The 13,607-nt window shown below is 37.5% G+C and overlaps 1 protein-coding gene across 1 annotated transcript in view; it reads right to left on the reverse strand.

Moving 5' to 3' along the window:
* myo1f (myosin IF) overlaps positions 1 to 13,607 on the reverse strand; it is a 43,001-nt gene that overhangs the window by 20,090 nt on the left and 9,304 nt on the right. The window contains exons 2-9 of the mRNA XM_026928004.3: positions 11,616 to 11,744; positions 9,071 to 9,160; positions 6,870 to 6,964; positions 3,238 to 3,325; positions 2,532 to 2,621; positions 2,295 to 2,426; positions 1,450 to 1,584; positions 661 to 793 (exon numbers count right to left, since the gene is read on the reverse strand). Of these exons, the coding sequence (XP_026783805.1) occupies positions 661 to 793; positions 1,450 to 1,584; positions 2,295 to 2,426; positions 2,532 to 2,621; positions 3,238 to 3,325; positions 6,870 to 6,964; positions 9,071 to 9,160; positions 11,616 to 11,744 (892 nt within the window). The remainder of the gene's footprint in view (positions 1 to 660; positions 794 to 1,449; positions 1,585 to 2,294; positions 2,427 to 2,531; positions 2,622 to 3,237; positions 3,326 to 6,869; positions 6,965 to 9,070; positions 9,161 to 11,615; positions 11,745 to 13,607) is intronic.

The raw sequence follows: 13,607 nt of genomic DNA on the forward strand, positions 1-13,607 counted from the left end.
AATGGCTAAGAACAAAACTTTGGACTATTGTGATGTGGCCTTCTATGAGCCCTGATCTGAATCCTATTGAACATCTATGGACAGAGCTGACACATGCAGTCTGGAGAAGGCGTCCTTCAAACCTGAGACAGCTGGAGCACTTTGCTTGGGAAGAGTGGGCCAAACTACCTGTTGTCAGCTGCAGAAGTCTCACTGAGAGCTACAGAAATCACTTGTTTGCAGTGTTTGCCTCTAAAGGTTATCCAGCAAATTATTAGGCTATGTGTCCCATCGTTTTTGTCCATGCCATTTTCATTTGTTTTATTATTTCAAATATTCCACTGAATCAAAAAAAATCAAAAGCAAAGTCTGTTTTTTTTTAATCAAATGTCAAATAAACAATGATGAATTATTTTTGTCAGTTTCAAGTTATTTCAGAGAAGATTGTGGGTTCTTCTTTTTTCGTGGAAGAGTACCAACAAATTTGTCCACGTCTGTAGTTAGTTCGTTTAGTAGTGTATGTGATTAGTTTTAGTAATTGTTAAAATAAACCAGTTCTTGGTTCAGCCTCAGACTTCAGAACTGAAAGTGTCCTTATTCAGACTGGAGGTTAGGGAAAATAAAAACCCATAAGAAGGTGTCAGAATGAAGAAACACGAGCGTGCTCATGTCCACACTTACAGTCTGTGCTCTCCACCTGGCCGTAGTTTCCCACCTCGATGAAGCTGATGTTGCCCAGGTGTAAGATTCCAGCTACAATCTGCAGGACCTGCATCTGATTCTCTCCAGGGATCCCGATCACCTGCATGGCTTCCTGCAGCACACACACACACACACACACACACACACACAGTCATTTAGAGTTGGTTTGTAATCAGTAACATCTTCAATCAAGGATACAAACACAAGAATATATTTTTGAACACATTATTGTTACTATAAAAACAATAGGACAAGGACTTGCATGACGAACGCGCCACATAATCTAAAACTAATAATAAACAGATTTTTTAATAAGTGTGTTGTTACTTTATCAAATAAAAATAACTAATATGATGAAGTTTATCTGCAAGGTGATGTTTATTTAGCATTTATGGAAGGAGTCTCCAGTGTCAGTGCCTTAACAGTCGATACATTTTCCAGCATGGGAAGTTTGCGGTTTTTCTCTGTAACATGACTCCTCTTATTAATTTCAAGAGAATCTAACAAATGTAACTATTAACTGCTAAAAAAAAGTATGATGTGTCATTTTTTAAAAATGAATATCCAATTATTTGCATGGGAATATTGCTGTGGTGTAAGAGGAATAAAACACTTGCTGCTATTGGAAAATGATCAACTTTGGGAACAGTAACTCCGCTTCATACCGCCACCCTGTCGTTGATTGTTTTCCTACAACAGCCCAGCCCCAAGTGTTTTATTCCTGATTAATCGTATCATTAAAAGTGCAGGATGAGATGAATGACGTACCATCGTCTCGTGGAAGTCGCTGCTGTCATTGGTGCCGTCCACTTTGTAGGTTCCTGACTGGTTTAAGTAGTTGTAATAGTCAGGGGTCATGATCCCTAAAGCTTCCTTCTGCTGGGCCGAAGAGCCTTCGATCAACTGCAACCAAAATAGATGTACATTTTCCTTTTATTTAATTAAAAATGATTGGAGATGGCAAACTTTTGCTTTCAGTTGTACTGAAAAATTATTTTTTAAAAATTACGACATTTACAGACTACGAAAATAATCGTATCATTAATATGTAGTATTAAAAACAAAAAACTTGTATCATAAAATGCCGTAAGCCACTATGTCCACATCTCTGTTTGATGTATTAGCCAGTAATATGTTCACAATGGCCACTTGCATGAGAAGAGTGTGTAGCCTAGAAGCATGACCAAATAATTTGCTTGGATTTATATTTATAATTTATAAATGTGTAATTTACACCCACTACAGACTGATATTGAATTACAAAGGCATGCTTCATGCTCAGGTAGTTTCTTATATTCAAAAACAGGGATCAAGAATCAAGAATGAGATCAATTAGAGACAAAATGCACTGATAAAAAAAAAAGCTCTCTGAGGTGAAATCAGTTGGTTTCATGTATGAGGTGAGACTTTCTCTTTCACGTATGTTCTTTCTCACACACTCTGTTCCTCTGTTCACTGTTCATCTGTTTCTTTCTCATTGCTGTTATTATTCCTTCTGTGTTTAACCTTTGTAGCAAAAAAGCAACTGGTTTATTTTTCTCCTTTTCTCCTTTGTCTCTTCTTCTGCTTCTCTTTGTGTGCTTTCTTGCTCTCCTCCTCTCTCTCATTCTGACCTGGTAGAAAATGTGGAAGTTCCTCTCGTTCTCGTTCTGGCTCACGACTCGGGATTTCTCTAGCAGGAAGTTGGAGATTTTGCCTCCGTCTGGCTCTCCTCCTCGGCTGAACTGGATCTCGAAGTATTTCCCCTGTCAGGCGAGACAAGACCGATGCGGCTCACCACAGAAACACACAGTACAGTCAGTGATAAGGTTAAGAGATTTGTCCTGAAAGAGATGTGTTATGAGACTCACGAAGCGGCTGGAGTTGTTGTTTCGGACCGTTTTAGCATTTCCAAAGGCCTCCAGTAGAGGGTTGGACTGCAGGATAATGTCTTTTACATGCTGAGGAACAAAGCAATAAATACACTTAAATACACAAAAGCACTTAAACAAGAGATCACTCATTCTTTCTAAATCTGTCATACAAATGTGATATGTAAGGTATAAAACACTTTCGGGTTGTACTGTAATAGGAAAATAATTAACAACAAGGTCGTGCGATGAAACGGAGCTAGTCTTATTCTGTTGTTTTTTCTTTCTTGAAGTTAATAAGACAAAAAAAATGCAGCTTGTCATGTTAAAGAAACTGAAGGCGTTCCCATGACTGTTATAAAGCACTGACACTGGAGACTTCTTCCATAAAAGGTACATTAATGTTAAATTAAAATCTGTTTATTATTCAACTTAGATTATGTGAAGCGTCTGCTGTACAAGTCCCTGTGAACAAACTGTTACTATTGAGACAATTAGAACAATAATATAAACCTGTGATTTGCACAGGGGTGTGTAGATTTTTTTAATATCCACTTTACTGTTAGAGCTTCTGTTCTAGAAAATGAATCAACACCTTCTGACCAATCAGGATCCAAAACTGGTATAAGAGTAAAATGTCAGAGCTTAACTGGGGACTAAAGAGAGAATCCTAGAATATCCGAGAATCTTCCAGAATTCCTAGTACCTGAACTTTAGCTCCACCGCCGGACACTTTGGAGATGTAGCCCATGATGTACTTAGCAGCCACTGTTTTTCCTGCGCCGCTCTCTCCACTACACACACATACACACACACACACACACACACACACACACATTAATTAGAACATACTTTGGCGTTTGCCTATGATACACACATAATCTTTTTCGCCTCTAACATAACACAGATACAATATATTGTAATACAGCTAATAATCTTTCCTGTTTTGTCTCCATTTTTGTCCTTGATTTTAAATAACTGCGTGTATTGAATGCATTGTTTTAGGTTTATACCGTATGTGTGTACACCCTGCCTGTTATCTTATTCTACATTATACACTATATTGTCAACATACTGTATGTACTATATAAACCATAATTTATAAAACTGCTTGTCATTACCATGTGTATATAGCCGAGTGCAAAAATTTACACACCTCTAGTGCAAAATGAGGCCAATAAAAATATAATCCAAGACAATTTGTGTGTTCTTTAGGGCTGCAGTACTCTGGGCTTGAGATATTTTCTGTATTAAGGAAGTAGTTCCTTCTTCTAGAAAACTAAAACTGGCTTAGTGGAAAAATAAGGCCAACTAGTTTAAGTAAAAGATTTGAATGTTTTCGGTCTCGGTGCCTCAACCTCCTTAATACTCTGTCTCGACTTGATCGCAGCTAGTCCTAGTCTTGGACTCGACAATGGCAGTCTTTACTACAGATCTAGTTCCTTGATTATCAGTAAAAAAAAAAAATCACCAAATTCCATTTGCTAGTATATTAATAGTAAAGAAATCAAAATATCAGTTTCCATCTCCCTTTCTGAATGTGATATTCTATAATAGCGCTTATATGCAGTCTGTTATATCTGTTATAACTTCGCCAGATGTTATACACTGCCATATTGAGACCAAAACGATCACAACAAACCATCTTTTCAGATTTTTCTACCTATTTTGCATTTTTATTTAAAAATGTTTTATACGCCAACTTTTCATTTTTAACATTTCTGTTCAGTTCTGTTCTATTCTCTGTAGATAAACTATAAGATATACTGTTGGTGCAAAAAAACCTGGGGAAAGGGGGGGGGGAGGGTTGCAAACTTTTGCACTCAACTGTACTTTCTCATATACGAAAAGCGGCATTTATACATATATTTTAAAATGTTTACAGTACATAGCAACGTAAAAACATTTTAGATATATTTTTTCCTTAAAGAACGGGAAGGTTTGTGCAGCGTCAGAATAATTCGTACGAAGGTTGTCTCGAAGTCAGTTCCCAAAAACATGCAGATCTCAACTTTCTTAGCGTTCTTGGTACGGTCTGATATGGGCATCGTACTGGAGGTTACAACTGATCAAACGGAACCAAAAATAGAAAGAAAAGTTTGATAGAAACATTAAATGATTTAATTTAATTAATTTAATGTTGTCATATATTTGTTTTGTGAATAAAAAAAAAGGTCACACCTTTAAAATGAGCAAAACCACAGCAGATCATATCAAACTTTCACACACCTTTCTAGCACATTCTGTCTTTCTGTCTCACACACACACACACACACACAGACACACACATGCACGCATGCACACGCTTCATATATTTGTCAGTGCACTTTAAAATCACAGTGGTAGTGGACGTGTATTAAAAAAATAGTGTAATTTAATGAAAATATGATTGCTCTGATTCTGTTGTAAGAATAAGCTAAACATGGTGAAGTGTGAGACCTAAAACGAGCCAGCTAGCAACAAGTTAGCACTTCTTCTAACCAGGGAGGAAATGATGCTCAGACTTAGTTCCTCACAGTTTCTGAGAAAAACCCAGTAATGTGGACGGGGTGCTCAGAGTACGTGTTATAAACCCAGAAGCGCTCAGGACACTCGTAATACTGAAAGTTTATTAATAATACTGAGTCAAATACAGCTTGTGTTAAGTCCCTGACTAAAATAATTGAGTATTTGTACAACTTCCAAGACATGTTGGCTTAATAGTTTTGCACTAGGAGGCTAATGTTACTAAAATGTAATGGAAGTCTGTTTCACTCAAAGTCTACTGCCTTAAACCACATCCAGTTCTAGAGTGACTTGCTGATGTGGTTTAGGACGCAGTGTGGCTTTCTGTAACATTATGCAGCAGCCATCATGGAATCACTATATTGGCTCGATGCAGTTTGGTGTCATTAGGTCCCGCCCCACAAACTTCGATGGCAGTTCCACTTTTTTTTTTTACCGCCCTATATACAGATTAAGCTACAATTTCAAAGCCTATTGACATTGCTTGAAGCAAGTATATGATGATTTGGACCTTTTTCGATTTTCTTAGCTATGTAGCTCTAGTGCAAAACTAAACAAACAAGCTTCAGACATCAAACTTGTCCAGACTCATCGACTACATGTGAAGTAAAGGAAAAAGTTCCATCTGGCCTAGTTTTGTAGTTTTAATAGCTGCGTCTCAAATCAACAAAGTCTCACAAAAATTCGACCATCCAAACTAAAAGATCATCCAGTCTAACACTTGTACAAATCATCGTAACACTTGTACAAATTCTACTTATTGTACGATCCCATAGAGCATGTGTACGACTGTGCTTCCACAAAACCTCTGCTTTTTTCTCCAGCATAAGCGATTTGTATACATTTTAGTTGCTAGTATCTATTGTCTATATTGTTGTTCATATACGTTTATATTATATAAATTGTTTCATATTCGATCATTCTCACTTCCCAGTGTCTCTGTCAATAGCACATAATAGTCACCTCTTGTACGAATATAACAATATAACGTAAGAAACCGCCTGCAGAATCGTGTAGCTTGATTTACACGTACACGATAAGAGGTTGTGCCTCCTTTTTTTTTCTGAGCTACTGCATTTTTTTTCAGTGAGGGCTTTTTTTTCAATAAAACACCCAAGCCCCCAAGTGGATGCCTGAAACCATAGCGGATAGTAGCGAACACTGTATACTATATATATAAAATGGCTGGGTAGCTTATACAGCATGCATACGCTGGACAAAGTGATGATTATCGCCCTGGGAAAGACCGCATTTCATCACATTACAGCATCAGAACAGCATGCAATTTAAATTATGAATGTTTACTGTATTTCTGGAATATTCTATTTAATTTTTTCAGACTGTGGTCAACTGCGATTAAGTGAAACTGCGGTGACTCAAACTGCGAATATGGGAGTTTTACTGTATATATATATATATATATATATATATATATATATATATATATATATATATATATTTATATATGTATGTATATGTGTATATATGTGTGTGTGTGTGTGTGTGTATATACGAAAAAATAGTGTTTCACACATTACAGGAATGCTGGGAATGGTCTTTTAGTAGGCTGCTCAAATGGCCTGCTTTGTGCACGGCCTTTAGTGAGTAGTTTGTTCAAGAGATGTGGTATAAGTATAATAAAGAGACCTAGCATCAGCATTCACATCAGAAAGCAGTGTTACTTCTCAAAAGTGTTACATGTTTCTCTTTCAACCAACAGCCTTCATCACAGACTGTAAAGCCCTAAAGCTCTAACTCATACTCATGAAGCTGTCATGTTTCATGCGGTGGTTCATAACCGCAGTCTCTGTGCTAAATAATTGTTTTAGTCACCTGATGATCACACACTGATTCTCGCTGTCAATCATCATGTTCCTGTACATGTTGTCTGTTAAGGCATAGATGTGAGGTGGGTTTTCATACTGGGCCTGGAGAGAGAGACAGAGAGAGAGAGAGATAGAGAGTGAGTGAGAGAGAGAGTGAGAGACACAGGATGAAAGCGAGAGACAGAGCGAAACATAGAGATAGACAGGAAGAGAGAGAGAAGAAAGGATGAGAGAGTACAAAAGAAAGGTAAGAAGAGATAGAGACAGGAAGAGAGACAGGAAGAGTGAGTGAGAGAGAAAGAGAGAGAGAGAAAGTAAGTGAGAGAGACAGAAAGAGAGACAGAGAGATATTGAGAGAGACCGGAAGAGAGAGCAATAGACAGACAGAGAGGCAAGAAGAGAAAGACAGACAGAAAAAAGAGAGAGGGAAGAGAGAAAGAGAAATAGGAAGAGAGAGAGGAAGAGAGAAAAAGAGAGAGGAAAATGAGACACAGTATATGACAGTGAGAGATACAGCACAGATGACAGAGACAGGGTGAAAGAGAGAGAGACAGGAAGAGAGGATTAGAGAGTAAAAGAGAGACATGAAGAAAGAGAGCCAGGGAGAGAAAGAGGAAAAGAGTGAGAGGGAGTGAAAGACAGAAAGAAACAGAGAGACAGGCAGAGAGAGAGAGAGAGAGAGAGCAGAATAAAGAGAGGGATAGTGAGTGAGACAGAAACCGAGGAGGAAGATAAAGAGGAAGTAACCATGACAACATTTGGAGGGAAAGTGTCATTGTAATATACTGAACTACACACTGAATATAAAGTACATATTAAATATGGTGTATACATTAATAATTACACACATACATTAAGGCAGTGATGGTTTTAAAGAACTCTAAGAGGATCTACATTGTTCTGATGAACCACTAAAGGCTAAGAGATATTCCCTTTACAAGGTAAAGCAACAGTTTAACCAGAATAACCAAATTCACCACTTTACTCCGCATGGACGCGTTTAGTGTCTTAGCTTTGTCTCTTTAGTTTCATACTGAAGCTACGAAGCTACCAGTTTAGCCTTGACCGTAGCAAGCACCATCACAGTCGAGCTCTTCACACCTTAATGTGGTTTCTGATACCCTACAAAAATGGACAAAACTACATCACAGACTCCTGTAGGAGGCGTGGCATTAGAAGTGATTTGGTGTCACTGAGCCAAATGATGTCTTTAGCTACTTAGCTACATTAGCCTTGTAGATCCAGTGAAAAGTAAACAAGCAAACCTCAGACACCAAACATGTCTTGCTGTACTACACCATCATTTGGAAAATATTCCAGCACCAAATGATTAAATCGCTGCACTGTCATATGGCATCTCATGTCATATTCTTTGATGTTGTGATGATGATTTTCTTCTTGCTTCTACACACTTAGTACACACCTTAGTGTATATACATAGTACATAGTACAGGATATTCGTTTTTCTAATCTCTAGAAGAAGAAATGTAGCATGAAGATGTGTTTTTGGTAGAGACTCCAAAGCACTTTTATAAGTCACTCTGGGTAAAGGCGTCTGCTAAACGCTGTAAACATAATAAAAATAAGCTATTTAAACTCCACAGTATGTTCCAGATATGAATTATACGTAATCCATATGAATTATACGTTTTGAAGTCGATGAAGTCAAGGTTTACTTTAGTTAGTCTTCTTATGCGTAAATTTCCACACACTCAGGAGCACGAGTAGGATACGAACGTTTTTCTGAATTTATAGGATTTTCATGAGCGCCAAATTTCTTATGTAAATGCTCATGCACGAATAATTTACGAAGAAATCCGTTTGTATCCAGCTTGATAAATGTGCCACAATATTTTTTACATGCGATGTGAAGAGAAAACATGACAGCTCACAGCCAAACGTTGGCTAACAACTTGCTGACTTGTTGTCAAGGTTACAAAAAAAAAATGTGATGAGGAATCGCTCGTTTGTGTCTTACCTAGCTAACTAGCTTGCCGTACTTTATTAAATTACACTAGCTACCATTTTTTAGTTTAGTCAGTTAGGTTTCGGGGCTACCAAAACATGGGACTGGGCAACACACCAAAGTTTCTCTTCCCCAGTGGGCTAGCTAATAAATTTCTAGCTAGCTAATAATAATCATTTTTCCAGCACTGTGTATGCAAAGACAGATATAAAGTGATCATGTGATCAGTGTGATTGACTTACAGCTCCTTGGTAAAGCTCAATCTCTCGATCTGTGAAATATGGCATCTGTTTAAAAGGATTCACTGAAATCAAGACAGATCCAATGTAGGTCTAGAGATTAGAGTTAAGGACATATTTCTTTTGATTTGGTTTGATTTTAATACTCAACTCAGCTTCACTGCAATACGGAAAATGTTTTTCTTGCAGCAAAACACTGATGTTTGACATGTGCGTGTGACAAAAACAAAGAAGTGTGTTTCTAAGTGAAAAGAGGAACAGCTCGGTCCTACTGATCCGCATGCTGTGTGAATGTGGGTTACATAAAGGGTGAGTTACATGCTATAACCCAAAGCAAAAGCCTCCGAAATTTCATAATCAGCCATTAATCAGTTAGAACGTGCTAACATGAACAGCCATGCAAATTCATAAGATAAGGCGTAACAATGTCTTTTATTTTATTTGTGAGTGTGTGTGTGTGTGTGTGTGTCAATCTACCTGAATATATTAGTTTGAATAAGTATAAAGTTTAAAAGCTAGTCCCTTATTCTGATATGATTGATGTACTTTGATCACTTCCTCTAGTTAATGTTCAGCTCCTCTTAAAGGAAGTGAAAATTTGAGGCGTTAGTTTAGTTTTTCGGACAAGCGAACATGACTAATAAGAACTAGCAACCACTAACAGTATTAGCATTGTTTTAAAATTAGCATAAGTTTAACAAGAGCTTTTTTACCACAGCGCTGTTGAGTTATGGATTCTTATTGGTCAGAAGGTGGTGATTAATTTTCTATAATTTTCAGCTCTGACAGTAGTGCAGCTACAAATCACAGGTTTATATTAATGCACTCATTCTAATACGTTATCGCTTCTATAGCAACAACTTACACAGGGATTTGTATGGCAAATGCTTCAGATAATTTAATCCTAATAGTAAATGGATTATAAAACATGCTATTTAACAATAATATGTGCCATTTTCTGTAAGGGGTGTTTATTTATTAGCACTTTGTAACAGTCACTATGTTTTCCACCATGGTTAAGTCTTCTGGACAGATTTTAGTGTTTTCCATTAATATGACAAGCTGTGTTTAATCAATCAGTCAATCAATTAATTAATTTTTTTTGTCTTATTAACTTCAAGAGAGACACCCATTGGTTCCTGACATTTCGGACACCATGTAGTATTCAGTATTTGTGACCTTCTGTGTAAATATTTGAGCAGTTGTCGCTATCTGGATTTATAAACGCCAGTCTCAAACGAGTACTCCTTCTCTGAGAAGATTGGCGTTCATGACTGACATCTATTTCGATCACTTCGTCTAACAGTCTTTTTTAGAGGAAGTGAAAATTTGCAGGGTGAATTTAGTAAGAAATGTATGGAATTGAATTTGTGCCCAAAGTATTGAATGTAACTTTTCAAGAAAGGAACAAAAATATCAATGAGAAAGAGGAAAAACACTCTGAAACTGAAAACAGTGAGCTCAGTGGCAAAAATTTGGCATGGTCTTCAATTAAACTGCATTCTTTGGTAACAGTTTTCTAAGCTTCCTTCTCGCTAATCATGGTTTTGAAATGCACTGTCAGGATTTTCATTTGCGCTCCGCAAGTTTATTTTTCGCCATTCTGGCACAAACCTCTCATGTGGGCGGGCTTAACATCGATTTACTCTCATTGGCTATCTGATTTGGATCGAAAGCTCCCTGACCTGGAAGTCTGGAAGACCTGGAAGTGGAGACTTCAGTGGCGTGAATTTTGAAGAGAGTTCAGGATGTACTCTGTTTGTACTTTGTAGTGGAAATTACTTACTTACTTCCTTAATTACTTGGTTAGTATATTAGTTTGTAATTAATATTTGAGGTTTGGGTAGTCTCATACGACTATTTTTTTGAGAAGAGCTCTCAGGAGCAGCACAGAGCATCATCATCATCGTCGTCATCATCATCGTCATCGTCATCGTCATCATCATCATCATCATCATCATCATCATCATCCTCAGATGGACACTTGAGGCAGCCTGAGGTAAGTTAGTGTAACTGGGATAATCTATAAAATCCATAAAAGTTTTATTCCTGTACAGTATGCAGCAGTTGTGTCTTTATTTAGATCATGTAATGTAATGTGTCTACTTCCAGGTCAGGGAGCTGTCAATCCAAATCTCACTAGCCAATGAGAGTAAATCGCTGTTAAGCCCGCCCACACGAGAGGTTTGTGCCAGAACGGTGAACGTAAACTTGTAAACAAAAACTTTGAAATAAACCATGATTAGCGAAAAGGAAACTTAGAAAACTGTTAACAAAGAATGCTGTTTATTTGAAGACCATGTTCAATTTTTGATACTGAGTTCATTGTTTTCAGTTTCAATGTGTATCTTCCTTCTCGCTGTGTATTTTTGTTCATTTCTTGAAAAATTACGTTCAATACTTTTGGCACAAATTTAATTACATAGAAATGCTAGCATGACTAACAACTAATAACAATCAGTTAATCAGTAAAGGGGTGCAAACTTTTGCACTCAACTGTAAGTTTAACTGTAATGCTACTGAAGTTGGGCTTGAAGTGAAAGGATACAAAGATGTAGTCGTCCATGTATCTCTTCTTGAGGTTCTCGACGATGGCGTCCTCGGTGATCTTGGAGAGCAGCACCATGTCGTCCACGCCGCTCTGTTTGACATTTTGACTCTGCCAGTGATACTTGGCCTGTGGGAGAAACTCACTGTCACACACTGTGTCCACTCTATCACTGTCAAAGTTTACTTGGAGTGAGGAGGTACAAGGCTTTGCATAAGTATTCGCCCCCTTTGAACTTTTCCACCTTTTGTAATGTTACAACAAGGAACTGAAATGGAATCACTAGGATTATGAATAAAGTATCAACACTAAATAATGCATGAAGTGATTGCATAACATAAGTATTCACCCCCGTTGCTGTGAAACCATAAATTAGTTCTGGTGCAACCAGTTTGCCATCAGAAGTCACATAATTAGGTTAACGGAGTCGAGTTGCACGCAATGAAAATGTCATTTGACCTCAATATAAATATAAAATGTTTGTGGGTTTGTTAGAGAACATACCTAAACAAACAGCACCATGAGGAACAAGGAGCTGGTCTGGACGTTCTGGAAAAGGGTTTGATTATAAAAAAAAATATATCCCAAACCTCCCATTGAACATCCCACAGAGTGATATTTAATCCATTATTAAACAACTAGAATTCGATATCAGCATTATGGATGGAGATGCCTCCACCTCCAACAAGTCTAGTCCTTCTAGGTAGTACCTCAAATACTCCACCTAAAACTCTACTTCAAACAGGAAGGAAGTTATTGAAGAAAAACTATTTCATATACTGTGACCCTGTTGTTTGATAGATTACAAAATCGAATCAGTATACCTGCTGGTTACAGTGATAATTCCATGTAAAATCCTACAAACATTCATTCTGGAGTTCTTGAGTTCACGAATATGGACGTGTAAATAACGTCTGTACGTCAAACAGGTAGGAATCTATTGACGAAAAACTATTTCAGACATTTGACCTTGCTGTGACCTTGAGCCTGTTTGGATCAATTCCAAATCTAATCAGTTCATCTTCTGGTTGTAATGATAATTCCATACAAATCCTATGAACATTCAAGCACTCGTTCTGGAGATACTGCGCTAACGAGAATCTCAGATGGTTGCACGGAAGGACAACCCGAAAACATAATGCCTCCACTAGCTGATTTTGGAAACTACAGTGATTTCCCCCACACACTTAGATATTGTGAGCCATTTTGTGTAGATTCATGGCATATAATCCCTGTTAAGCCCAGTTCAGTTCAACATTACAAAATGTGGGAAAGTTAAAGGGGGGTGAATACTTATGCACAGCATTGTACATAGACCAAAACAGCCAGAGGGAGTTTTATAGATACATCACTGTAACTAACTAACTGTAACATTAACGACTGGAATCACAGCAACTGGGCCTTTGGGTACATGAACCAAGCTCTTAACACCCAGGTGCTCAGCTCTGAGACCGGACTGGATTAGAATTATTCCTCTTTGGTAAGTGATATATGTGATAACTTTAAAGGAAATAGGAAGATGGGTGATACAAAACCTAGCTGGCTAGTTACACTTAGTGGAGCTAAATACGAAGGTTACTGAGCCGGAGTTGCTGTGATGACACTCTGGAGAGCACTAGTGTTTTATGAAACAAACGTTTTCATTGGAATGTTTTGAGTGCAGAAAAAAACCCCATCAGAATTGCAATCATGGCCATGAGAACACACAACACAACAAAAGCAAAAAAAATTTTTTTTTTGCAGAGTTTCATGGATAATCTTTGAGATGTGACAGGTATGGTCGACTTTTCGATTGAATATAATGTAGAGTTAATGTAGGCTAAGTTTGCAAAAATGACTTATGTCCATCAGTTCACCATCATGGTTGACTCTTTGCTTAAAGTTACAGCTTTTCCTCTGTCACTGGAGACTCCTTCCATAAATGTCAAATAAAATTCTCCATATCAACAATTATACACATTTTGTGTAGATTTGTTTATGTGAACTATGCGC

The sequence above is a fragment of the Pangasianodon hypophthalmus genome, chromosome 8, assembly GCF_027358585.1.
Source record: "Pangasianodon hypophthalmus isolate fPanHyp1 chromosome 8, fPanHyp1.pri, whole genome shotgun sequence".
Taxonomy (NCBI): Eukaryota; Metazoa; Chordata; class Actinopteri; order Siluriformes; family Pangasiidae; genus Pangasianodon; species Pangasianodon hypophthalmus.